At 43.9% G+C, this 26,213-nt stretch overlaps 1 protein-coding gene across 23 annotated transcripts in view; it reads left to right on the forward strand.

Annotated features, from left to right (window-relative positions):
- The window catches only part of LOC123002131 (uncharacterized), a 197,864-nt gene that overhangs the window by 126,998 nt on the left and 44,653 nt on the right, over positions 1 to 26,213 (forward strand). For 19 of the 23 annotated variants that reach the window (XR_008956922.1, XR_008956925.1, XR_008956918.1 and 16 more), the window contains 3 exons: positions 11,421 to 11,561; positions 19,700 to 19,953; positions 23,253 to 23,457. Coding sequence is in view for 13 of the 23 variants with exons in the window: in XM_057305673.1 (XP_057161656.1) it covers positions 19,932 to 19,953; positions 23,253 to 23,457 (227 nt within the window). In the remaining 10 variants the exon portion in view is untranslated. The remainder of the gene's footprint in view (positions 1 to 11,420; positions 11,562 to 19,699; positions 19,954 to 23,252; positions 23,458 to 26,213) is intronic. The other 4 variants (XR_008956927.1, XR_008956923.1, XR_008956920.1 and 1 more) reach the window with 2 other exon arrangements.

Genomic DNA, 26,213 nt, shown 5'->3' on the forward strand with positions numbered 1-26,213 from the left:
TTAAAACTACTGTCATTTGATTCCTGGATTTCCTATGAAATGTCAGCACTCCTGCTTATTACTAAGAGAGCAGAATAAATAAGCATTCTAAAGGGTCTTTTTGCACTACCTGATTTCAAGTGCTGAATAACGAGGCTATTTTAGAACAATAAGATGTTATGCTGTAACATATATGAGATATAATGTAAGATGATTCATTTCAGCCTCTTCCTTTTATGGATGAGAAAACTTGAGTTTATGGCTTGTCCAAGGTCAACAGCTGAAAGGAAGTCCCTGCCTGGGTACAACAAAAGCTTCTATAATAATTTAAAGTAGAACGCATTCATTTATTCACTATTCCCCAAAGGTTTTGGATTTAGAAAAGCCTGGAAAAGTGAACACTTCCCTATATCCATAATATTTGAAATGGAGTTGCCTCCCCTCTCCCACAACTTCCGCAGCCAGGGGTATGCAAGACCATTCAGTGGTCAAAATTTTGAATTGCTTTTAGACTTACAGAAAGATTGCAAGAACAGTACAGAGAATTTCTATATGTCCCTGTCCACCCCACTACTAACATTTTATATACTGTAATATAATTATCATAACCAGGAAATTAACATTGGTATGGTACCATGAACTAACGACTCCCTTTGAACCTCACTTTGAAATTTCCAACTCCTGTTCCTTTGCTGTTGCTGTTTTTCCCAAGATCCAATTCAGGATTCCATATTGCATTTAGCTGCCATTTTTCTCTGATCTCCTGTGATCTGCAACAGTGCCTCAGTTTTTCCTTGTCTTTTGTAACCTTGGCAGCCCTGAAGAATACTGACTAATCTATCTTACTCCATGTGACTCCGTTCAGGCCTGTCTGGAATCTTATCATTGGACTGAAGTCCTGCGTCCCCATCAGGAATACCGCAAAAATGGTTCCTCGGGGCATCAGATCACAGCATGCATGATGTCAGTCTGTATTATTATTGGTGATGTTGGTATTGATCACCTGGTCAAGATGGTCACTACACTTTTCCACTATAAAGTTACTATCCCAGTGGCCAAGGTGGCGTAACTGGAGTGCCAAAATTGGTAATGATAGTATTAGATTATAACCCATAAAATCGTATCTGTGAGTTAATAGTGACATAAGTACGTAATTGATAAAATAGATACAATCAATTCTCGTTATTCTCCGTAGCAATGTTCTATAAAGTCAGCGTGTGAACCTGAATGAGCTCATCCTGAACCCTTGCTCCTAGGGGAAATGCAGGCTTGGGTGCCGCAAGCCTGGGCTTAAAACCTTTTTATCAGTTGATCCATACGTAACCTGGTTTTACTTCAATTTCTGTTTCAAGGCTATTTGATTTAGTTTGCTGATTCATTAACACGGAGCTCACAGCCAACGGCACTGTGACTCCTGCCGGAATGAAGTTCGTCCAGCAGGCACTTTTTTCTCTGTAGGCACACCGTACCCTCGCAGTTAAGAGCACTAGACGGCATGTCAGCACTGTGCTTGGGGGACATTTTAAACCGTGAAATCGCCAACAAAAAGCACGAAAATGTGAAAAATATGGCAGTAAATCGATCAAGCAAAGGACACTTGTTTACGGCAGGAGAACTGACATCAGGAGGCAGAGTGTTGCCTTGTCGGACCTCAGCAGGGAGTGCGTGTTTCAGGTGTTTCAGATTTGTCACTGCTCTGCACGTGTGCACGAGTGACCGAGAAAGTGCTGTGAGTATAAATTTTAGCCTGAAGGTGAATTCTCAAATTCATAATCTGTGAATAATGAGGATGGACTGTATGTGGAGGAGAAGTGACAGCTCTTCTTTGCAGTAGAACTCTAATCAATGTGCGAAGAAGGAAGGACGTAGAGAATCACCACCCCCACAGGCAACCCCCACACTGGTCATGGTTGCAGATGCACCACCAGCGGATACTAGAACAGTGGGCAACGCTTTGAGGGAGAAAGGGATTTGCGTAGTTTCAAAGTATTTCCCCTGAGACCTTAATTGACTACAGGGGGAAATATAGTAAATTTATATTCATTTCAAATTTAATATTGCGTGACTTCTTCATTTTTCTAATATTCCACAGCATTAGCAGATGTTGACTACGAATATATATAAATAGGTGGTAGGTTCTCACATTCTTGATAAGGGGATCTCCATATTTTTCATTGTAGTTTCATATCTGGGTAATCAGCTAGGACTCAGTCAAAGCTGTTAGTGTGTGTATAACTGGAGAAAAGTCAAGAAGCTGTCACTTCAAGGGTAGATTTGGGATATGCGAGGATCACTGCCTGTGTGAAATCATCCCAGGTGGAGGCAAGCACTTCTCTTCAGTGTTCCCACTGTGTCCTATTTGGATAGACTAGAAATATCTATTTTACACGACAGATTGATCGTGTGCACACTTGTCTCCTGAACAGGCTGCTTCCTCAATAGAGGGGCTGCCCCTCCACCTTTCTATCTCCAGTGGCAAGCGCGGTGTCTCACACACATAGTGGGTGCTCAGTAAACATCAGCTGGGAATGGGATGGCATGGGATGAGACAGGGTAGGATCCAAGACAAATACCGCAGGTCTGCTGGACATCCACCATCCATATTTTTTCCCAGATGAATTTCTGTTCTTGCCCTATTTTCAGATGCTAATGTTTATCTCCTCCCCATGGTGAAAACAAGCATGACCCTGGTAGTAGTTAAAGGCACATGGAAATGAAGACCGTGGTAAGCCCATTTGGTTCATGGAAGTTTCTTGTTTCATGTAACTTAGTTCAGATGTGACCTTAGGTGTATTAGTCATATACCTTCTTTTATCCTAATAATGGTGGTGGTACTCTTGTCTCGAGAGGCAGAACAGACTAATGGGAGTATTAGGGATTTTGTGAAGCAGCTTATCTGAAAAAGCTTTTATTCTGAAAAAAGTGTCATGGTTGGTTCTGAGCGCTTGGACGGTTTCAGTTTGAATCGAATGTATTAGGGTAGCTAACAAACATGCCAGCTCCCCAGTTCTGGAGACTTAATATAATGCACTTTTTCTTGCTCATTAACAGGGCGGTGTTCCTGGTTGGGCAGTTCTACCTCCAACAGTGTTTCAAGGACTCGGGCTTCTTCTTTCTCATAGCTCTGCCTGCCTCCAGGTCTTTAGAATCCTCTCCCCTGAGCTGTGAGGTTTTACGGCCCAGTCTAGGAGTGGTTTTCTGTCCTCTTCCCACATTCTCTTGGAAGTGTATCAATCATATTTCCACCCTTACGTGCAAGGCATGCTGGGAAATGTCTAACTTAGTGTGCCCAGGAGGAAAAAAAGAGCAATTGTTCGGTGAACAACCAGCCAGTCTGCCTCACTAGCTCAGCCTGGCATCTCTCTCTCAATTCTCATGTCACTTGTTTTCCTTATTCTTCTTCAGATACTTAACACTTGGTTCATTGTATTCCTTCATTCATTATGAAACCCACTGGTACCATAATGGGCTTCTACAGCATGGCAGTTGATGGAGGCTTTAAAGAAAAATCAGGTGCAGGACCCACCCTGGAATTCAATCTAGTTCAACGCTATTTAGCTGCCAGAGTATTTGGAAGTCATGAAAAAATATGAGTGTGACTACCTAATTCACAAAGTAAGTACCTTCAGCTACTCAGTATCTAAATTTTGCCTCAAATATTTATTTGCTGTCCATTCATTTGTTCACCTTTCACCTTTTTGTAGTCTAACTGGAAAAAAGCAGAAGCAGATATTTAAGATTTAGGGAAAAATGTAAAGGCAAAGAACTTTAAATTCTCTCTCTGAATTTAATTATCCTTGGAAATTCGGAAAAGATTATTTAGAGAATTAGTTTTGAGAACCACTGGTCTCGCCTCCCATTATCTGTGGACATGGTATTCCTTTTTTGTTAGTGTATAAACAGTTTGAATTTAGGGACCACATGTAACATAAATTTTTTTTCTGGGGCGCCTGGGTGGCTCAGTCGTTAAGCGTCTGCCTTCGGCTCAGGGCGTGATCGCAGGGTCCTGCTCTGCTGGGAGCCTGCTTCTTTCTCTCCCACTCCCCCTGCCTCCTACAAAGATGATAGGTGCATTTCTAGTCTTTTCTCTCTCTGTGTGTGTGTGTGTGTGTGTGTGTGTGTGTGTGTGTGTGTTTAAATATGACGACAGTGTACATAACCTTTTACAACAACAATGGATGGGATGGTTCTAAGCTTATGGTTATGACTTTAAAAAATTCATGTATTAACATATCCGTCTTTCTGTTGGACATCCTTTTATTAGGATTTCATTTTGAACATACTAAGGATAAATGAATCAATTAAAAAAAAACACCTACAAGGAAATGATGCCTGTGTAAAATGGGACAACAGAGGGGAGGTCCTATAGAATTGAGGAGAATGGCTGAGGGCAGTTTGGCTCTAAGACAGACATGGCAGTTAGTGCTCAGACCTGGGTTTAAATTCAAACAACGTGATAATCATAATCATAATGTAGATTATTTTGTATGAACAAAGTAGTTATAGTTGGGTTAATGGTTAACATACATCTTTGTGATATAGTAAACGCGACACCAGCCTCTACGTATCCTAGCTTTATGGTTTACTAACTGCAGTTATTTTGGGCTAGGTTTTCTTATGTCTGAAATGGGCATATTTACCCCACAGGGTTGTTGGGAGCATTAAATGAGCCAGTATATAAGGAAATGCCTGGTGAAGAGTGAAGCTCAGTAACTATTAGCTCTCATGACACTACATAAGAATTTAAAAAACAGTAGATGGTGGTCTGTCTTTCTAAGTAGGCTTTAAATGAGTGGTCCTCAGCCAGGAGTGATTTCCACCACCTCACTCCCCAGGGGACATGTGGCAATGTCTGGAGACATTTTGGGGTGTCCCACCTGATGAAGTGGTCGGGGAGGGGGTGCTTCCGGTGTCTGCTGCACAAGGCCAGTGTTCCACGTTCCCCCACAGCCAAGAATTATACTGCCCCAAATGTCAGCAGTGCTGAGGTTGAGAAACCCTGCTTTAAAAGAATGTATATGCTGCCCTGTCGTAGATGGAGGGGGAGGTCTGCCACCAAAGTCACACAATTAGGAGGTAATTTCTGATGATCAGTTAGTATGTCTGGAAAGGAGGTTAGTAGCGTTCAAATCACCTGGTGTTTGTGGAGATCAAATGAAAGACTGTACTTAACTCTTCCGTAAACTAATGTACTGTGCTAGTATAGGTTAGTTCTTTTTTTAAAAAAAGATTTTATTTAGTTGACAGAGAAAGAGCACAAGCAGGGGTGTGGCAGGGAGAGGGAGAAGCAGGCTCCCGTGCAGAGCAGGGAGCCCCATGTGGGGCTCGATCCCAGAACCCTGGGATCATGACCTGAGCCAAAGGCAGTCACTTAACTATGTGAGCCATCCAGGCGCCCCATAGGTTAGTTCTAAATCATTTTCCTGAACTTTAAAAAAAATTGTTTTCATTATTTTCCTACTGAAGTGTCTTTTTAGGCATTATTTTACCTAATTACTTCCTCCCACAATGATATTTTAATACTATGGGTATGCCGTGTATCTCTGAATTCAGATAGGGTGGAGGGGTTGAGGGCCACAAACCACTATGATATCCAAGATTTTTTTGCTCTCCAAGAACCAGTTTCATCTGTCTGGGGCGATATCCCCACTGCTGAGAATGCATATTCTAAAAGGGGAATGAATTCTGAAAATAAGTATTTTCTTCATGATGTTTTGATTACTTATTAAGTTAAAAGTAGCTCAGTGTCACCTGTTGTACATTTGGCATCATATTGAGACAGCGGTAGGAAACTCAAAAATACCATTGATTTAAAGCACCTGTAGTCTAGATAAAGCTAACATGCCTCCAGCGTTTTAAATGGCCAGCGGTGCTCATACAAATGGATGGAGATTCAGTAAAATCTGAAAATGCAAAAAAGAAATCTGATAGAGGACAAAGAGAAGAGAAATTGAAGAGAGAGCAGCTTTCTAGAGAGGCTGCTAATCCGAGTTTACGCTTACCATGAAACGGAAACCTAAAAGGAGGCCTTGAGAGGCAAGAGGATGAAGGAAAATTGTACTGGATAAGGGAGCTGAAGGACATCAGACTCCCTTTTCTTTTTGTAGGTGACAGTTACTACACTAACTAGGTAGCTGCTCTTTCTGATCTGTTTGCAAAGGAAAGATTAGGCACGCCGAAGTCTGCAAGGCCAGGGCGTGCCTCGCGTCGGGGAACACCGGAGGCTTACAGCCTACAGGTCAGCTGTCTGCTCATCCAGCCGTAGGTCTGGAAGGAATCTGCATGTGGCCTGACTATTCCTGTTTCTTGCTACTCCTGCTGTTCCTCACTCCCTGCCTCCTGTCGGCAAATCTGACGCAGAGGGATCCCATGTGAGTTGTCAGCTTTACCTCTTGCCGTGACATCTACCCAGACCTCCTGTCTTTCAGTTCCGTCTCCCAGTGGTCCTTGGGGGCTCCCACGTCCACACTCTTGCTTGTAGCTGGTATTCCATCTGGACCACCTTCTCAGCGCATCATTGTCTGCCTTCATATTCTTCCTTTTTGTTCCTGCTTCCCGACGCTGACGCTGAGAGGGAGGTGTGGACCTCCCTTTCCAGGTGCACGGCCCTCCTCGGGTGACACCGTGGGTGTGTGCGCGCCCAGAGTCCAGGTCTTCTGCCTCGGAGTCGGACGTGCTGCCTACTCTTGCTGCCTGGGCCTCTCTGGCAACTTGACTGACAATGTTGTCGATCTTCAGTGAACATTTTTTCTACTGATGAATGTACAGATAGATGCCTTTTACTCTGAGGTTGGATGAATGAGGGCAAATAAAACTGCCACAGTTATCTGCGTTGTAAGTTTTGTATTTGATTGCCTGCTCGTTTGTTGACATCTGTCAGCAACTGGAGATAAAATTTTAAATCTCTGCTTCCTGACTGCAGATGTGTTAGTATGGTGCAAGATGAGCGCTAAATGTTGACTCTGTGGTATGAATACCATCCATGCTGGTTCTTTGTAGTACCCATGAGTTTTCAGGGAGGGACTCTACAGGTGGATGACCACAGATAGATAGTGGCCAAGGTGTTCACAGGAGTGCTGGGTGTTATGCTGCTTAAAGATGGAATTTGGTGCACTTATTTTTGTATCCATGGGCCTAGACTGACCGTGGGACATAGTTGGTGGTTGATACATGTTTATTGAAGCAAAAGAGCTATTGTTTCCCTCCTCTATATGAGGTGTCTGCCAAGTTCATAACAATTCTCCCTTCTCTGGGAACTCAGAATTGGCATTGGCTGTTTCTTCCCTGAATTCCTGCCCTCACCCACCCCCAGCCATCGTTCATGGACCCAGGTCAAACGCCTGACCATAGCTGGCTAAATACTCATCCTTGAGATTTGGAATCGAGACACTGGGGGACTGACGGTCAGTGTCTGTAGCCAAACCCAGGGCATATAAATACAGGGGCTGCTACAGAGCCATCTTACAGATTGAAGGTTGGAGAAAGCTAGACTGACGAGCTCGAAGGCTGAAGCCACCATATAGAGAAGAGCAGACAGAATATGGAGAGAAATTCTGGAGGGATTTAGCCTGCCTGTAACCTTGGTTGCATTTCCCACTTGATTCCTTAAGACACCCTTGTGTTATTCCAGTAAATTTGTTTTTGCGTTAAAGTTGGTTCGAGTTGGTTTCAGTTATTTGTGGCTAAAAATCTTCCACCACTATATCAAAATTTCAGATTTCTCATTTCAGTGAAGGAAATCATGCTATGTGGAAAAATTAGATAAGGAAGAGAGACCAAACTTAGTTTAAGAACTATAAACTGACCCCCCCCCCAAAAAAAAACTATAAACCTAAATTATCTCAAATTGTATGTATTCAAAATGGAGTTGAGGGGCTTGGTACACTAATGCTGAGGGGCTTTGCGCGTTGTTAGTTTTGAAGTAGTAGGGAACTTTTCCTTCAAGGTGAAGTAGGAGCACGAAGAGAGAAAAATGGTAGACAAGAGTCAATGATAAAGCAAAGGACCAAATAGTTCCAAGAAGATACACCAGAAACCAGAGGCACTCCTCCGTGCTTCCTCAACTTCAACCTCCTATCCAACCCACTGCCAAATCCTGTCTACTTTCCCACCTAACAGTCTTTTCAGTCTGTCTCTGTCTACTCTGAGTGGCCATTAATTCTCATGAGGACTCCTTCTCTAAATGGACTGCAGGAAGCCACTCTTGCCACCAATGTTTCTCCACATTGTGACTTGAGCGGTCTTCTAAAAATGCCCAGTGTGCCACCTGTCCCAGGTAAGCCTTGTAGAGGCTTGCTTTTGCTCTGGCCCATAAAGCCCTGCAAGGCCCAGCCACTGTCCAGTGTCCAGCTTCATCTGCTCCCTCTCCTCTCCCCATCCGTGCTTCTGTGTGGGCTTCTTTCCATTTCCTCACACCGCCAAGCTTCCTCTGCTATGGGGCCTTTGCACACATTGTTCCCTCTACTGGAACCTTCTTTTCTGCCACTTTACCCAGCTTTCCTTGGCTCCTCTGACTAGACCAGTTAATCCTAGCCGAGCACTATACGCCCATTCTTTCTACCGCGTGTCCTAGGTACACAGTTTTCCTTTCCTTTTTCTTGGTATTTGGTTGCCTTTCTACCCTGCGGGGCTGTAAGCTCCACAGGGGCAGAAAATCTCTGCTTCAGACTGTTGTTTTAGTCCCAGCCCCTAAGAGGATGATCAACAAATATTTAATGAATGAATAAATATATGAAAAGATAAAGGAAAGAAAGAGCAAGCAACTCCCTACCCCCCAAAAAAAAGCAGCCTCCATATTTCCCAATATTCTTTTTCAAAGATTGGTTTTATAATTCAGTTGTTTGTAACTCACAGTTTCTCTTAGATACCAGACTCATGATGAACAATATTATTAATAATGCTAAAATCCCTTTACAAGTAGGGGTATAAGGTTATCAGTAGGTAAAATATAATTAACGTTGGTAGGACTCCTAGGGCAGCCCACAGAGGCCTGCTTAACCCACACTGTCTCTAAAACAGTAGTTTTAAGTCCCCAAATCTCCTAAGCATCTTGCGTCTTGAGGGGACACAGGCAGTATGAAGGAGAGAGGACTCCATTTACCAGTGGAGCAAAGAGGCTCTGAGAGATGTGTTGTAAGGCTGGCCATTCTGGTGGTGAGCATGGGACAGGGCAGATGGGAATGGAGGGCAGCCTTGGGGCCCATTCAAGGGAATAAGTTGCTCATTTGCCAGTTGGTAGGACCAGCTAGGTTAGGTCCCTTTTTCTTTCCCTGTGCATATGGCTCTTTGAAACTGTGTGCACTTAAGCAGAAGACACAGCTTACCCTGCTGGACAAAGACCTTTCTTTGCTCTAGAACGCAGAAGTTGTTGTACTTTGGCGGGACATCTGGCTGGCTTGGTCGGTAGAGCGTGTGACTCTTGATCTCAGGATCGTGAGTTCAAGCCCCATGTTGGGTGTGGAGCCTACTTAAAAAAAAAAAAAAAGTGGTTGTACTTTGGGCTAGAATTTCTTCATGAGCATTCTATCCTAAGAAAAGGAAAGGAGTTTCCGAAGGCAGAAGGATTGTTACAGAAGCCCTCAGGGAGCAGGAGAGTGAAGTCAATTTGTGGAAGTGATGCTAGATATAGATGGCTGAAGAGGAGGGTCGATGGTGCTCAGGGAATGGGAAAGCAGGACGGGAGAAAAAAAGAAAACACAGACTCCTTGCCTGAGAGTAAGGGACAGAAGCATTCTGCTATTTCAAGGACCAGGTTTTCTGACAAATATTCCCAGAGCTCATGGCGCCACAGAAGGGCCAGTTGCTTCAGCTAAACCTTTCTGGAGAATATCAGTTTTATTTTAGAAAGAATAATCTGGCTGCGATGTTAAGAAAAATCCAAAATCCAGAAAATACCAAATTATCTTAACAGCTACATGGCCTAAGTTGTTTTCATGAAATGAGATAGAATACCCAGCAAAAGCTTTTTTGTTAAAATCCCGTCAAAGAGGATTGCCTGAAATTAAACCCAGTGTTCTTTCCAAAGAGGTTTGCAAATACCATCCATGCAGTAGAGAAGCACAGGAATTCTGATGAGAACACGTTTTTCCAGGATTCATAACCCCCTTCCCTTTCACTCGGGAGGTGGCTTCTTATTCATGGTCGTTGGATGGAACCGGTGAACCAAATACTCGAAACCAATTTGCTGGTTTGAAAAGAGGTTATTGATTCTCCCAGCGGGTGGATGCTTCGAAAATTGCCTTGTTTAACTCTACATGTGGATGATTCTTGTCTCACACTCCTTTAAGTCAGGCCGACTGAGTAAGGCACATGGATTCTTCTTGCTTTATCGAAGTCTTCAGAGGAGCTGAAAAATGTGTAACAGGTCTGAATGTTACCTTGAGTTAAAAAGACTGCATGTGCTTCTCAGAAAATGTCTGGTTAGGTGAGGGATTTTTTTTTTTTTTTTTTTTTTTTTTGCTAGAATGTGCATTATTTGGGGGGGTGGATATTGGGAGAGAAATTTCCTGTGTGTTTTGCCCAGTACCAAGAAAAAAATGGAGGTGATTGGTCAACAACAGAATTAAATAAATATATTTCTGGATCTTATTTAAAAGGATCACTGCTTCAGCTCTTGGTGATTTATTGTTTTCAGAACTGCAAAGCCCAATCAATGTATTATATGTGTCCTATTAGCATTTATTGGTCCTAACCAAATTTGTATTCTTGAAATAAAAGGAAGCTTCCTCCGTCACTGATGGAAACACATACTCCGTGAATGATTTTGTGTATTTGTGTTATTTCTTGATAATAAAAGTTCAGTTGAATCACTGATATTCAACTGTTAGGGTAAAGGTGAACAAAAACTCCATGCGCTCAGGTCAATATTTCTTCCGGGTGTTGTTTAAGAATATGTGTAAGGTGTGAAGCCACGTGCTGCTGAGTATTCCCTTTAAATCTTAGAAATGTGGGTCCCCATCCCACGCCAGACCTCGCCCTTACACTCTTTCCTGAGACACATTATTGGCCCAGGGAAGGTTCGTTTCAACGGGAGGTTTGCCACTTTGAACCAATGTGAGCAGCCTTTGTAGCCGGAGGAAATGATTTATTGTTCCCAATCACCATCAATAAGACCATTGTGAGCAAGTTTGCTGGTAAATCTACAGCCACAGGGGAGGATTTTAGTTTGTGACAGGGAAAATTTCTTTCTGCTTAATGGGGAGACATCTCTGACCCTTACCTGTATGGGTTTATGGTGGGAGAGAGGCCTTATGCGTATTTATTGACCTGAAACCAGGAGCCTTTCTAATGAGTTACGTTTTAGAAGTAAAACTCCCAAGGTCCTCATTTGGGCAGTTGGTGGAGAAAAGAATCAAGTTATAGTTTATATTTTCCTCAAACATCTGCATTTTCGGCTTTGATTCTTTTTTTTTTTTTTAACTGACGAGTTATTTCTCTTTCAGGCCCCATGGCTGATATGAAGACTGTCATACGGACCAGACAGAGAACTAAAACCGAAGAAAGGATCTCGATGAAGACATGCCGCGGGGATGCGGACTGGAAGTTGCAGCAAACGGGACAAGAGACAAAGTGCGCGTGGCCAGGTAGCAGCGTGGGAAATAGGGAATTCCCCGTGGTGGTTATCGGCACAGGAAACTCGTGAAGCCTGTTGCCCCAAATTAAGGGTCTCGTGCTATAATTGTTCAAAGAATACACAGCAGGCACAGCAGTCATACAATTAAATAAGTCGTTCTAGTTCTAAACTCTTGTACACTGGGTGAGTAGCAGCTTGGGGTCCCCTCTGCTGCATTTCCTAAGAAAAATCTCCAGAGAGTCCGCGGTAACTAAGACCAAGGCAGCTCTCAAGGTGTGAGATTCATCTTCTTCTGGAATTAGGGTCACCTTGGGATTCAACCTCTAGTTGAGAGCAGGTCACGTGGAAGCAAAATTCTTCTGAGACACAAGAACAGGAAGGGGGGTGTGGAATAAGTCTTTCCCTCTTTGCTCAAGGGACGAACCAAATTTAAAAGCCGTGATAAGAACACTGGCAGAATGATACTTTTTAAATATTAACTGATTTTTCCTCTCTGGCAGTTCCTGTTCCCTCTGCCCCCTCCCCTCCCCATCCCTCTCAGCCTCACTTAGGCATCATTTACCGTATGAGGGGAAAAAAGAGTTTGACCAAAAAATAGGGGAGGGGAAAGGCTTTTAATTTTCAAAAGCCAAGACGCTCAAGGCACTTGGTGTAGTAATTACATGATGAGTTGGAGCTAAGCTTCCAGCCTCTGGTCGACCATGAAGCTTTGCAGGCGTGCAGGGAGGGAGGGAGGGAGAGTTCTGGATCCCGGGGGCGGGGCAGGAGCTCTCAACTGTTGGTGGGGAGGTGAGGAGGAGGGAAGAAGATCACCGGTGGGGTAGAGGAGAAGCAGAGAAAGCCCTTGGAAGCTGGTGGCCTCTCTCTGTTCTGGAAACAGGGTTTGTGTCGAGCACCCCGGGAGAAAGTAGTAGGTACATTAATTTCCCGTAGGGCTCTAGGAGTCTGCCAAACCCCAGAACAGAAATGGCTGAGTACTACCCAAGGCACAGATAGTCTGAAGGCGTTTCCAGAAGTTGAATGCGTCCGCCCAGCATGCGAGTGTTACAATGAGTCCCTGGTGCTCAGAAGTGCCACCGGCGTGGTAACGAACAACCCACAACCTTCAACTGGCCTCGGAAGTAAGGGCAGTCGTGGGAGACTGAGCCCTTAACCTGCGGGCTCTGACAAACTCCAGACAGTGTCAGAAGTGAACTGAATTGCAGGATACCCACGTGGTGCTGGAGAATTGGTTGCTGTGTGTGTGTGGAGGGGGAGGAGCCCACATGTTTGGGGTCAGATGTGTTTTGAGTAAACACAGTTCAGACCTTTTGACTTCTTCCGTGTTTCTTCCAAGGCACAATTCGAGCTGCGTCTGTTCCCAGCCACCTTTCCAGAGCCCTCCATCCTTGTGTCCCTTCAGCACTTCACACAGGGGTTATAGCCCTTCGTTAGCATCAGCTTCGGATCGCAGGTGGGGTTAGTGTCAGCTGCTGGGTGTGAGCCCAGAAGGGTTCTGCCTCATGTCCTCACAGCTCCTACCATGAATGTAGCATCCGAGGCTGGCAGGTATTTTGGGGCCTGGTACATCATAAAGCTTCCATACAGATTTGTCAAACTAAAATTAAAATCCTAAAACACATAATTATAGAAACATGAGACAGATCCTTGAAAGCATGTTGAATTGGCATGGCTTGGATTCCCTCACTGCTTTTCTTTTTTACCCCAATGCTTTATTTCAAACTTTTTCATACCTACAAAACAGTGCAAGTCACCATATAACGATGACCTAGCTTGCAGGATAGACTCAATTATACTCGTGCGTCTATGTGTATTGATGTGTTTATGACATATTTATTGATCTGTCCACCTACCCATCCGTCAGTTCCATATTTTTCCCTCACTGCTTTTCCACCACAACCAATGTTTGAGAGACCTTCAACTTTGGAACAGGATCTGGGATTAATTCCTGAATTCAGCCCTTATTTGTTGCATGATCTTGGGGTATTGCTTAACCTGACAGTTTCTGTCACGGGAGTGCACAGTGCAGGCTACTTCATAGGCTGTGGTGAGGAGTAAATGAGATAATACAGGTAAAGGGCCCAGCACATCATGTGTGTTCAACACAGGATAGCAAGAGAATAAGCATTAAGTACAACGTAAATATTTATTTCCGCACAGCATTGATCTGCAATGATTTGTGCCTCTTGTGTTCTTGCTTTCAGCCCCTGATTTAGGCCCAGAAAAAAAAGAAGAAATTCACAGGAGACAACGAGTCTCAGACTCTCTTAGATATAAGCAAGAAGTCCCTGGATCTAAGAGGTCAGAGGTGATCTGGGCTTTGTTGTGGAAACTGCATTCTGAATCCCCTGGCACAGTTAGAAAGGCATAGAGTTAAGAGTAGAATCAACAGTTATTTACTTACCCTAGACAAGATGGGGTCTTGTCTTACATAAAATAATGCTTACATAAAATTGCGAAGAACGTTTGCTGGAAAGGAGGTGATTAAGGAGAGAGTGTCAGGGCTCTCCCACAGCCATAAAAACCTCTTCCTGAGTCCTTTGGTGCAGGGATTTGCATACTTTCTGAGGGTAGGCCCTCATTAGTACACCCTTCCACTCTAAGGCTATAGGCTAGCCCCAAATCGGGGAACCAGAATTATGCCCAAATCATTTTGTTCCTGAAATGGTCCTGCAAAGCTGTGGCCAGAGAATGGAGGATGAGGCCACCTCCCCTATGGCCTTGGACCAGGCAGCATTTGGGATGGTTGGAAGGTTGAAAAAAGAAAATCTCATCCTTTGTTTCCTGCCCATACTGTGGCCATGCCCAACACGTCCCCAATCGTGGCCATGCCCTTCCTACCCCTTGGTTTAATCATGTTGAGTACAGAATGGTGTGACTATTATGGCTTGAACAAAATTGGGATCCATCCATAGGAAGTGTTTTCAGCAGCACACTTCGAGTTGCACACTTGTGTTCGTGTATGTCAGGAGAATTGTCCCTGCAGGAACTGGAGAATGCCTAATGTCCTCTCCTCTTAATGGTTGGTAACCCTCCTAACGGAGCACATCACTCGGTAGAACTCCTTTGAACAGGCAAGTGCCTGCTTTCTCTCAGTTCTGTCCCCACCCCCGAGAGTCTGCGTCAGTGGCTCTTGGGATAGCCCACTGGAATCCACATTTAAAAAATCTTTATAAATTATTTTGCTTCATGGCCAGAGCTAAGAACTACCTCTGTATTATCACGTCCCAGATCATCTTCATAGAAACAGGGATGAAGCATGCCTTCTCTTGTGATGCAAAATCTTGGTTGACCTTCCCATTTTTGCTTTGTCTTCCACCAGTTGACGGGCATAAAATAGAAAGCTAGTTGAAATGAAAAGATGAGGACTACTTCCGAAGTAGAAAGGTTGGGCATAGAGGGGAAATACGGACAACCCAGGAGAGCTTTTGAGGAGACTCTTCACTAGCGTCAAGAAGAACTAACAGAGGTTATCACTTGGCTACCCCAGAGCAGGGAAAGGGTATAGCCCAGGACAGAAGGGCACAGGCAGATTGAGTTACTCTATTTTACTCTACAACACCCAGACTTCACATTCTAATATCCCAAGCATCTGTGGGCCGGGTGCCATTTGGGGTGTAGGTGTCATTATCCGTGTAAACAGATTTTGTTGTTATTCATGGTGGCATAACTGGACAATGTCCCTCAGAGTTTCAATCAGCAAACACTTTAAGGACTATTTGAAGAAAGAATAAAATCCTCGTTGTTGTCTGAAAATCTACATTAGCTGGTTAGATGAAAAAACTAACAGCATCAAACCTTCAGATCAAGTGTTACTTGTTGGGAAGAAAGTTCTAGAAAAAATAGTGGAACGCTTTATAAAGAAATACTGCATTCTTGATGCTCTTGATGACACAGACCCAAATATCATGTGGAAAGTGGGAACAACATGCCAATTCTGAGTTGAAAAGGGACCCAGGACAGTAGGATGTGAAGGAGTTTGGGATGTAATTGAATTGGTGGCATTTTTTCCTCTTCCTTAATGTCAGATAGTAGCGATGCATCTTCTAACCACTGGTGTCTTCTGTTCATTGTAATATGGTATTTGTGTTGGTCTGTACAAAGTAGAATACTGAATAGAAGTCTCTACTCAGTAGTCCTCTGAAAGTATATATAAGACATAAAACTACAGAGGGGGCCCAGGGAGTCACAGGTCCGTGTGTGTCTGACTTCCATAAAATAATTTCTCTCTGAAAAGAGAAAGAACCACTACCGTACATTTACACAATAGTAACACTTTCAAAGAAAAGTAGCTGGTTTCACTAAGCAGGAAGTATTACCATTTTAGTGGATTTTTTGAAGAACTAAGTAGGCGTGTGAACCAGAAACTGATGGCTATAGCCAGGTATGCTTTCAAAAAGTCTTTCCTGTTGGAGGTTGCTTGGCTACCCCAGAGTAGAGCCCCGCAGGACCTGTGAACCCCAGGCGCCCCTCTCTTCCCCATGCAGCCCTTATAATTTCTCACAGTAGCGCTCATAGAAACCTCACATAGAAACCTCACAGTGCTCTTCTTCAGACTAACCATCTTTTTCTTCAGAGATTTATCTATCTTTTAAATCTGTTTTTGAGGCCTCCCCATCCTCGAGCCTCTCCTCTGGAATACCCTTCAATCCGTCTACGTCCCTTCTAGGTAACATAGACCCTAGTTTGGCCAGGAGTCGTCCCTGATGCCTATTTTCCAGGCTTCATTTACACCTGCAAACCCTTTCATTCTAGAAAGTGTCCCGATGAGCACAGTACGGTGTACGGTGAGCCTCCTCACAGCAGAGCTGAACGCACTCCACGAGGGTGGGCGCATTAGGGAACGTTAGAGTGGGGCTCTCCCTATCCTAAGTGTAGGTGTTTCACACATGCAGTCAGATGGGTGCATCAGTGACTTGGGGCACACACCACACTGTCACCTGGTGTTAAGCTCGAGGCTGACCGCAGCCAAGCCTTTTCCACAAAGCCGCATCTTCCCCTGTGCAGTAGGGCTTCTGATGGTTCTGTGGCATTTGTTCCTACTCAGGTTTGTGATGTTAGAATTCGGCCCGTTGTCAAGAACTTTGTCATCCAAAATGCTGCCTTATCCCTTCCAACTTCCTGCTGTCAGAAGGTCGAATCTTGCCTTTCTTTGTCACGTTCTGATGAAAGATACTGCATAGGACAGTCTGGTGGCGTAGCCCCTCATTTCAGTGTGACCCCCATTCACATCCCAGGAGTCATTTCACATCCCAAACTCCCCCGCCTCCTGCATGATAAGATCTCTGGAGACCTCAGCAAATGCCGATTGAAACGTCAGATGTCTAAGGTCGAGTCCGTTTTCTTAATCAGCGCATCTAGATCTTGGACCAAACAAAGGGAAGAAAACAGTTAAGTCTAAGGCGACTTCTTAGCGAGTGCACTTCTTTTTGGCCCCCGTGGGGCTTTGGAAATGGAATGACTGGGACGGAATAGGTCAGTGCTCAATGAATATTTGTTGATCCAAGCATGATTTTTTTTTTAATTGAAAAACAAGCAGAAGAGCTTACTCATGGTTCTTGCTGTTAAAAAAAAAAAAAAGCCTATTTCTTTACACCTGTCAAGGACATCTGCTTAGGGAAGTCCCACACCCAGCTTAGGTCCACGCTGGAGTATGAATCGACTCTTTGCTAATCAAGTAAATATTATTGCTGAAACGAAAACATGATTGAAGCTTGAAGTGTGAACCGAATGCAGAAAGTGCCAGCTCTTTAATGTAAGCAATTAATTAGGCATCATCTTTACGTCTGGTGATAGGTCCCAGGATGTTAATCAAATCAAATATCACCAGCTGCTGAGAGCACAGGCTCATTTGGGAAGGATTCTTTGCGCTGAAGGGGAGAGGGAGGTGGCGCTGAGATGATTGCCTGAGACGCCGGTAGCTGAGGACCCCTCTAGAGGAATTGTGGGAAACTGCTTTGTAGGCACATGCGTAGCATCAGAAAACGCTGTCTTGAGTCAGCTGAAGTGGAAAGGGCTAGGCAGAGCTGGGTTCACCTCCTGGTTCTGCTTCCTTCTAGCCTTGGAAAACCACAAGATCCACCTGAGCCGTAATTTCTTCAACTTTAAGACGGAGGGACACCACCTAGCTTATGGGGCTTTCGTGAGGGTAAGAGACTGGGTAGATGGCACTCTGGGGCAATGCCCAGCCTGCAAGAAGGACTTCCTGAGGCAGTCAGGGTGGTAGCGATGGTGGCTGTGAGCATTTGAATGGGTTCCTATCCCCCCTCTGCTGCCTGCATGTCATCTCTGACCTTGGACATACCCTTCACTTTCAGAGCTTGCTCTTCAGTCTCTGAAAAGGCAGGAGTGGGCTAGAAGGTGTTCCAGGGCTAAATGCCCATCATTCTATGACAGGATGGGAATTGGGACAATTCGGTGGTAAGGGGGACAAGACATGGGAAAACTCCCGCTTCAACATGGGGGGTTTGCTCATCACCAAGGGTGATGCTTCATAGGGCATTCATTTTCCTTATCCCAACCCTGCTCCCCCACCCCAGAGCAGGCCAGAGGGCACCTGCAGTGAGCCATCATCCTCTCTAGTCCTCCCCACTGCACCTGCCTGGCTGTCTTCACAGGTGGGGCTCACAGGGGAGCACATCCGTGCAGTGTAGGGAGATACTGAGCACCATGACAAGGGCACCTGGAAGGAAAAATTTTGGAAAGGAGGGAGGGCCTGTATCGAACTATTGGGTAATTTGAAATAACACTTCCTGTTCTCTGTTTTTCTTGTTGCAAATTAGTACATGGTTGATGCAGAGAGGTGAGAACACACAGTAGGTTACAGCTACCGCCATGCGCGTGCTGTGTATGTCCTTCTAGTCGTTTACATAGAAAACAAAGATGACCGAACATTACCACCGTATCTTGGAGTATACGTTTCTGGGCATTTTCCCCCTTCATCATCAGTGCCGTTTGAACTTTTGCCGATTTCTGTTAATAGCAGTGCCTTGGTTATTCAGCAGAGGCCTCCGAGATAGGGTGCCTGCTTCTAGGGCATACACGAAGCAGTCGGAACAGGAAGACGATTTTAGGATTTCTGTTTATTTTTTTACCTCCTCTGTTTAAAATTGTGTGTGTGTGTGTGTGTTTATTTCATAACGTGACAATGCGTGTGGTGGTAGACTATGCGGAGCTGGGTTGGGGGCGCAAGGACACTAGTAGAGACTTAAAACTCCTTCTGACTTCCGGCCCTTCTGCCTCACGTACGGGCCTTCGTCCTCAGGCTGGTAGCCTCACGTTTGCGTGCTGGCTGCTTCTCTCTGTGCTTAACTGACGTTCTAGGCAGAAATCACAGGACAGGATGAAGAGCAAAGGATTTTCTCCTAGTGAGGCTTTGCTTTTTATTCAAGAAAGGATGTTTTCCTTCTCCTTGGTCAAAACAAAGAAAGTTGGCAAATGGAAAACTTTCAGCTTCTCAGCCTCTGTGGCAAAGAAAGTCAAGGTCATAGGGAATTAAGACTTGTTGGGGGTGTAGATCATCCGTAGGGTCTGCCACAGTCCTCACTCCAGGAAAACACATACACGTGTGCACGTGTACATGTGTACACACACACACACAACCCCGCCGAAGGACCGGAAGTTAGCTCTCCAGGGCAGGCGGGTGGAGGTGGTGAAGCTGGTGGTGGAGGAGGGACCATTTAGTAGAAGCTGGGCCGAGTCCTCTTAACTTCTGTAGAAACACAGGACATGCATTAGGATTTCAGAGCAGTTCTGCAGAAGGTTTGGTAGTCGGGAGCTGTGAAGTCTGCTGTCGGGGAATAGTCCAGCAGGGTAAGCTCAGTTCTGTGGCATGCTGCCCCGTGGCGTTGCATTAGGTACTGTCAATCATTTCTGGTGGAGTGTGTGATGGCAGCTTGCAGCTAGTTCGCTACGCATTGGTAGGAACTGATCACAGTGCTCGCATTAGACGCGTTCCTGATAACATGCAACTAAGCAGCACCAAACCCATCAGCGTCCCTGAAACCATTCCCTAGGACCTGTGACCGACTCTTCCCAGGTGGACAAATCATAGACCCAAAGAGCCGGTGTCTTTGGACATTGTAAATTGCAGAAGCCAAAGGTTTTAAGAACAACACAGATGTTTGAGCCACGTGTGTTTTCCTCTAGGAAACTGGGTGGTGCCAGAGAAGGACATTACTTCGGAAAATAAGTTAAAAAAGAAAAAAAAAATGAAAGAAAAGAAAAAGGAAATCACGAAGATGAGGAAGAATTCACTGATTTTTTTCAGAGGAAGAAAGCCCTGATTTCTGAAGACAGCCTATATCCTGAACGGTTTCTTGGAAATGACACCACTGGTTAACTTTTATAGAGCATTCCAAGTGTTAAACAGCAAGTTCTGATGCTTCCAACTGCCCAAAGAGGTAAGCAATTTAAATGAGTTTTATGTTTTTACCTGTATCTGCCTTGGAGGCCCACGTAAAGTAAGCTTTTCTGTGCGCATGCCACCGACTTGATGTCTCTCTTCTTAGAAGGACACAAGCCTCCATGGATCAGGGTCCCACACTTATGACCTCATTTAAGGCCACATCTTAAATATAGTCACAGTGGGGGTTAGGACTTCAATATATGAATTTTTTTGGAGGGGGAGGCCACCATGCAGTCGATTACAATTTGTTTGTATCTATCAAACGGTGTGTTTCATAGCGTCTTATAACCCCAGCAATCCGTATGCTCCCCCTCACGTGACCCTGGTTCTGCGAGAAAGGGTAGTTAGGCTGCCCGTGCAGTTCAAGAAGACAAAGGAATGTGTGCTCACTGTACAAAAAGCACCATCTTCTGCAAATCGGCAAGGCAAATACCTCAGTGGAAAATGGGCAAAGATACGCGATCAAAATTCACAGAAAGGAAAAAGACAAAAAGCTAACAAGAATATGAAGAAATGCTCAAACTCGCTAGTTGACAGAAAAAGGCAAGTTAAATTAACAGCGAGGTATCTCTTTACATGTACTAGACTGGCAAAATCAGGATACTGCCGAGTGTTGGCGGAGCGTGGGAGCGTGGGAGCCCTCACGCACTGCTGATGGGAGTGTAAACTGGGGTAGAAATCCTGCAGGGGACCCTGGTGGTAACAGCAGATTAGGTCTATGTCTACTTCCTGACCCAGCAAGTCCGCGCTTGGGTGCACATCAAGAAGGGATTCTCACAGAGTCGTCAGGGTCCTACATGAGTAAGGTGACGAGGCATTTCAGCTTGCCTGGAACAGCACATCTGCTGCCCTGGTGGAATTACTGATAGCGCCCTTTTCACTCTCAAAACTGTTCATTCTGGGCGTAAGGATTGTCCTCACTGCGTATTTGTGGTGGGGGGGGGAGGGGAGACAGGGAGGGTTTTGGAGGCAGTTTGGGGAGTGGAGGGGCCAATGTGTTGGGTTCATGCTCTTCCTCAGAGAGAAGTAAGAGTAGATGTGCCCTTAGAAAAATACATGGGTCTCAAAACATGGGCTGAATGAAAAAGAAATGTTTATAACTATAGTCGCATACCATTAGGATTTGTGCATATTAAACTATACGTTGTATGAGAACACGGAGTAGCAAAAGGGCTGAGAAGTATGATTATCTCAGGCCACAGTATCCGAAATAGAAAAGAGAGAGTCCCATCAAGATAGAGAAAATCGAAGAATTAAGCACTCAAAAAAATTAAACTTGAGATTACTTGAGAAATTGGTATTTATTTGTTTGTTTCTTTATACTCTTAGGCTCTAAAAAACATTGAAATCTGCTTAATAAGTATCTTAAATAGGGGTACCTGGGGAGCTCAGTCAGTTAAGCATCTGACTCTTAATCTCAGCCCAGGTCTTGATCTCAGGGTTGTGAGTTCAAACCCTGTGTTGGACTCCATGCTGGGTGTAGAGCCTACTTAGAAAAAAAAGTATCTGAAATAAGAAAAAAAAAAAAAAACCCATAAAATCATTGAGTAAGGAAGGCAGAGTAGAGGGAATATAGAACTAGGAAGGATAAGGTCAAGTCAGGTGTGAGATTAATATCTAAAAAATTCATACCAAAAGGCCCTACAGATTTTCAGAGCTGGGTCTCAGCTTTGGTGCTAAGCTGCCCGAAGGAGGAGATGCCCTCACGTACGTGATCCACAGTATCTGTAATAGCCACCACAAAACCATTCCAAGTACTAAGAAGCAGCCCAATTGTTTCCCATTCTGAGATCAGAGAGAAATTTCTCCCTTGGGCTGTCGTAAGGAGGGCATTGTGTAATGAAACAGTAACCTAGAAAACTCATCTTTACAGAAAGACTCATTCCAAAGCCGTGTTGAACACCTAAATGTTAATTTACTTGAACAGGGTTTGGGCTCCTTGGATTTCTGCAAAATAACGAGGTTTCAGTTGCAGGATACTTGAGGAAATGTTCCTGTGACTGCAGTAAACCTGTGTGGCCCCCAGACATTTGGGCTCTTCCACTTGGTTATGAACCACAGGACCATACATTTCTGGTCATTACGGCATCTCCTAATGCAAGAAAGAAAAAAGAAAAGTGTTCTTCCAGATTCCACGAGCGCCATTGCCTTTCTGCCTCTGAGGAGGGGGCAGGAGACGAAGAGAGAATGTTTTCCTCTATCTCTTCCTGAAGCAACTTTAGCAGCAATTAAATTTTTATTGACTAAAAACCAAACATAGTAGTCACTGTAGTGGCTACAGGAAGTAAATCTATTATGTAGAAACAGGTGCCACCATCGGACTGGAGCCAGCAAAAAGCTGTGCATAGTGGAAGGGTTTAGTGGCAGGCATCCGTAGAAAGAATCCAGTCTGAGACATGACCTCCAAATGGACATCTAGGGTGTGTGGGAAGCGGTATGTGGGTAGGGGAGGGAAAGAGACAATCTGACGTTTGGTACATTCTGGGTTTAGAGCAAGTATAGTTCATCAGATTCTTGAAAGCCTGATTGAAATAACCCCTGAGCACAATCCAGTTGCATTTGATTTTATTTTTGTCGAGGTACCTCTGCTTATTAATTCAATTTTTTAAGAGCACAAGAGAGGGAGGGATGGAAGGTTGATGCCAAAAGAGCGGTAATTATTCCCTTTCCTGTAACCTGTATGTGACTTGGCAACTCATCTTGTCAATAGCTAGAGACTATTAAGCCCTCTAATGGAGGCTGGCTTGTGACTTTCTGTGTCCACAGAATGTGGTGGAAGCCATGATGTGCCTCTTCTAAGCATAGGTTCTCAAGAGGCTTTAAGTACTCTCTCTCTGTCTGTCGCTCTGTCTGAACATTGCACAGCCACGATGGAAACACACCCAGGCAACTTGCTCAGTGATGAGAAACAAGGCCCATTTACTTGTACAGCTCTGGCTGATGGCTGGACCATACTAGCCATGTGTTAGATCAGCCAGCCCGAGTGGCCCAACCACCAGGTGAGCATGAGTGCCTGAGCGAGCCCAGGAGAGAGCAGCTGAGCTTCTCCCAGATCCCAGAATTGCCCTGCTGCCCTAGATGTGTGAGCAAAAACAAATGCTAGTTGTCTAAAGTCTTTGAGTGTGGGTGTGGTTGTTATACAGCAATAGCTAACTGATACACGATGGTTCCCAGCAACAGTATGATAATTAATAGAAAAAAACCTTTCCCACTATTATAAATAAAGGAATACAAATGAAAATATTACAAATGAAAAACAATAATCACACCTTGGCATTCTGGTTTGTGTTTTAGGGTCATCCAAGCCAGTGAGTATGGAATCCCCTGAGAACCTGAGGAGCTCTAAATACGCAGACAAAGTTTCGTTTCTAGACTTGAATAATGGAAGATCAGACCTAGACAACTGGAACTGGGTTTTTAAAACACTCCCGCCTGGGATGCCCAGCATGACTGCACGGAGACAGCCAAATGTCTCTCTTATGAATAAAGTCTCTGAATTGTAAGTCCCCATTTTCCCATCTCCTTCTACTTTACATGACAGAGGGTTGTTTTCTCTTCAAATATCTTTAATTACTCCTAAATTGCATTGCACCTGCCACTGTGAATTCTCCAACAGTTCCTTTCTTGGGGCAGTGTTTTCCACTCGGCTGGTTCATGTCTCCTCACCTCTCCTCAGGGGAAGGAAGCGGGGACGCGCACAGAAACACCTGTCACAAGTGAAGCTGGAAAACACCAACTTTTAATTGGGTTCTACGGTGGTTTCTGTGGCCACTTCTGACCCCTGACATTTGCTTTTCTCTGAGTTTTGTCGTCAGTTTTATTGTGAGCCCTTTGGTTGGGCTCCATGTTTGCAGCAGGAAGGAGAGGCACAGCGAGACCTGCCCCCTCTCCTGTGAATCACCAGCATCTGTTACACGGTGGCCGAGTCTCATTATTGCTGCTGGGCTGGCAGAGCTCTGGAGAGCAGGCGTGGCGGGCTCTGGGACTCACTAATGACTCCTGGGGAGGGGCCGGAGGAGGGTTACCATCTTGGGGAGGCCATTGTGAAAATGCGCCTGTGTGTGTCCTGCAAGAAATGAAAGAATGCTTTCCTTTCAGCACTGCTGGAGGAGGCAGTACCGAATTCTTAGGATATCTGTATGAGGAAATTAGCATTCAGTGTGTAAAATATCTGGGAACATTGGGGATCTTTTTTGAAAGTTAAAAATATTCTCACGCTCTTTCTCCTTTTCAGAAATTAAAGGATTAGAGCAGTATGGTATAATGATGTTTGAGCTGGGGCTGGAGTGCTTGGTTTTGAGGTGTACTTGGCTTCCTGGCTCTGCCATGTGAACTGTATGCTTTGTGGCCCACTACTCCGTTTTCCAAGACTTCACTTCTTATCTGTGAAGTGAGAATGATATTAAATTTGTCATGATGATTAAGTTATTTAAAAGTACAGAATTCCTAGCGAGCTTGGAGCATAAATGTCGTTGATAAATGCAGTTCCTTTATTTTTCCCTCTTTCACCGTTCCTGACTTTTAGTTTGTTTGCTTGTTTTCTTGCTTGTGTATGATTTTTTTTTTCTCTGTAGAATAAGAGATGTGTTTTGGAAAGCAAAACATTTATATAAAAATCTTGAAACTGTACTTTTTACCTACTAATCTCACTTATGTAAATGTGTACTAAAACAAGGCCCCAGTTTTCAGAAGTACGAAGGTATAGTCATAAAGAGATCCTATTGTTGCTTCAAAAATATGTCCTTCCTGGTCATTTTCCTGTTTACCTTATTTTTTAAAAAGGCACTTTCCTCACGCTCTTTTTTTTTTTTTTTTAAATCATTTGTGCTATTTGCTACTTATTGTTTCCATGCAGTCAGTAAATTCCTCTCTCTCCCCCAAATCATTAAAAAATAGACTAGAATTAATTCCCCATGGGCTCAAGCTGAATCACTTCCTTCTAAAAAAGATTGTCAAATAGGCTTATTTCTTCAGTCTAGGCAGCCAGTTTGCAGGAGAAGCAAAACTCTGGGTTATGACCCATCTTACACGTTTATGCATCTATTGGGATATATTTCATAATAATAAACTATGCCAGTCCTTCGTAATATTTGGAATTAAATGGTCTAGGAGTACACTGAGCAAACAGTCCAGAAAGCATTCGAAGTGAAGAAAAGGGAATTCATCCTGACTAGTCACTCGCTGCTTGCTCATCCCTATGCTGGGGTTTTCCAACGAATTGCTTTTATAAAAACAAAGCAAAACAACAAAAAACAAAAAAACCCTGCCAGTAAGCATGTTAATCCCCCGTTTCCTGAAAAGGAAACTGAAGCTGCAGAATGTCAGACGGCTTTGCCTCCAGACCAAGAATCTGACCAAAGGATTGCTTGACTCTCAAATCCATGTTCTTGCTTCTATTCCCAGCTGCCTCCAAGGCAGGGGTTCTCACATTGGCTATACGTTGGACTCATTTGGAAAGCTTGAAAAAAAAAAAAAAAAAAAAGCAATACCCAACACAATACCGAAAAAGAACAAAATTGGAAGACTCATACTAGTCAATTTCAAGACTTATGCTAAGGCTTCAGTCATCAAGACTGTGTTCCTTGGTGAAACAGTAGACACACAGAGCAGTGGAACAGAATAGAGAACCCAGAAATAGACCCAGACAAATATAGTCAACTGATCTTTGACAAACGAGCAAAGGCAATGCAATGGAGAAAGCTTTTCAACAAATGGTGCTGGAACGATTGGAGTCCGCACATAAAATTTAAGAAACGAACCTAGTCCCAGACTTTACACTTTTACAAAAATGAGCTCAATATGGAACTTAGACCTGAATGTAATACACAAAACTTTAAAACTGTTAGATTAAAACACAGGAGAAAACTTATGTGACCTTGAGTTTGATGATGAGTTTATAAGTAGATGATGCAAAACATGATTTATTAAAGAAAAATTGAGAAATCAGACTTTGTTAAAATGAAAAACTTCTGTTGTCTAAAAAAACACTGTAAAGAGAACCAAAGGACAAGCCACAGACGGGGAGAAAATATTTCCAAACACATATCCAATAAAGGTCTTATATCCAAAATATAAAAACAGTCTTAAAACTTAATAAGAAAACAATCAAATTTTTGAATGGGCAAAAGATCTGAACAGATGCTTCACCAAAGAAGATTTACAGATGGAAAATTGGCATGTAAAAAGATAGTCAACGTTATGTGTCATTAGGGAATTACAAATTAAAACAGTAATGAAATAACACTACACAGCTAT

The sequence above is a fragment of the Ursus arctos genome, unplaced genomic scaffold (assembly GCF_023065955.2).
Source record: "Ursus arctos isolate Adak ecotype North America unplaced genomic scaffold, UrsArc2.0 scaffold_33, whole genome shotgun sequence".
NCBI classification, from domain to species: domain Eukaryota; kingdom Metazoa; phylum Chordata; class Mammalia; order Carnivora; family Ursidae; genus Ursus; species Ursus arctos.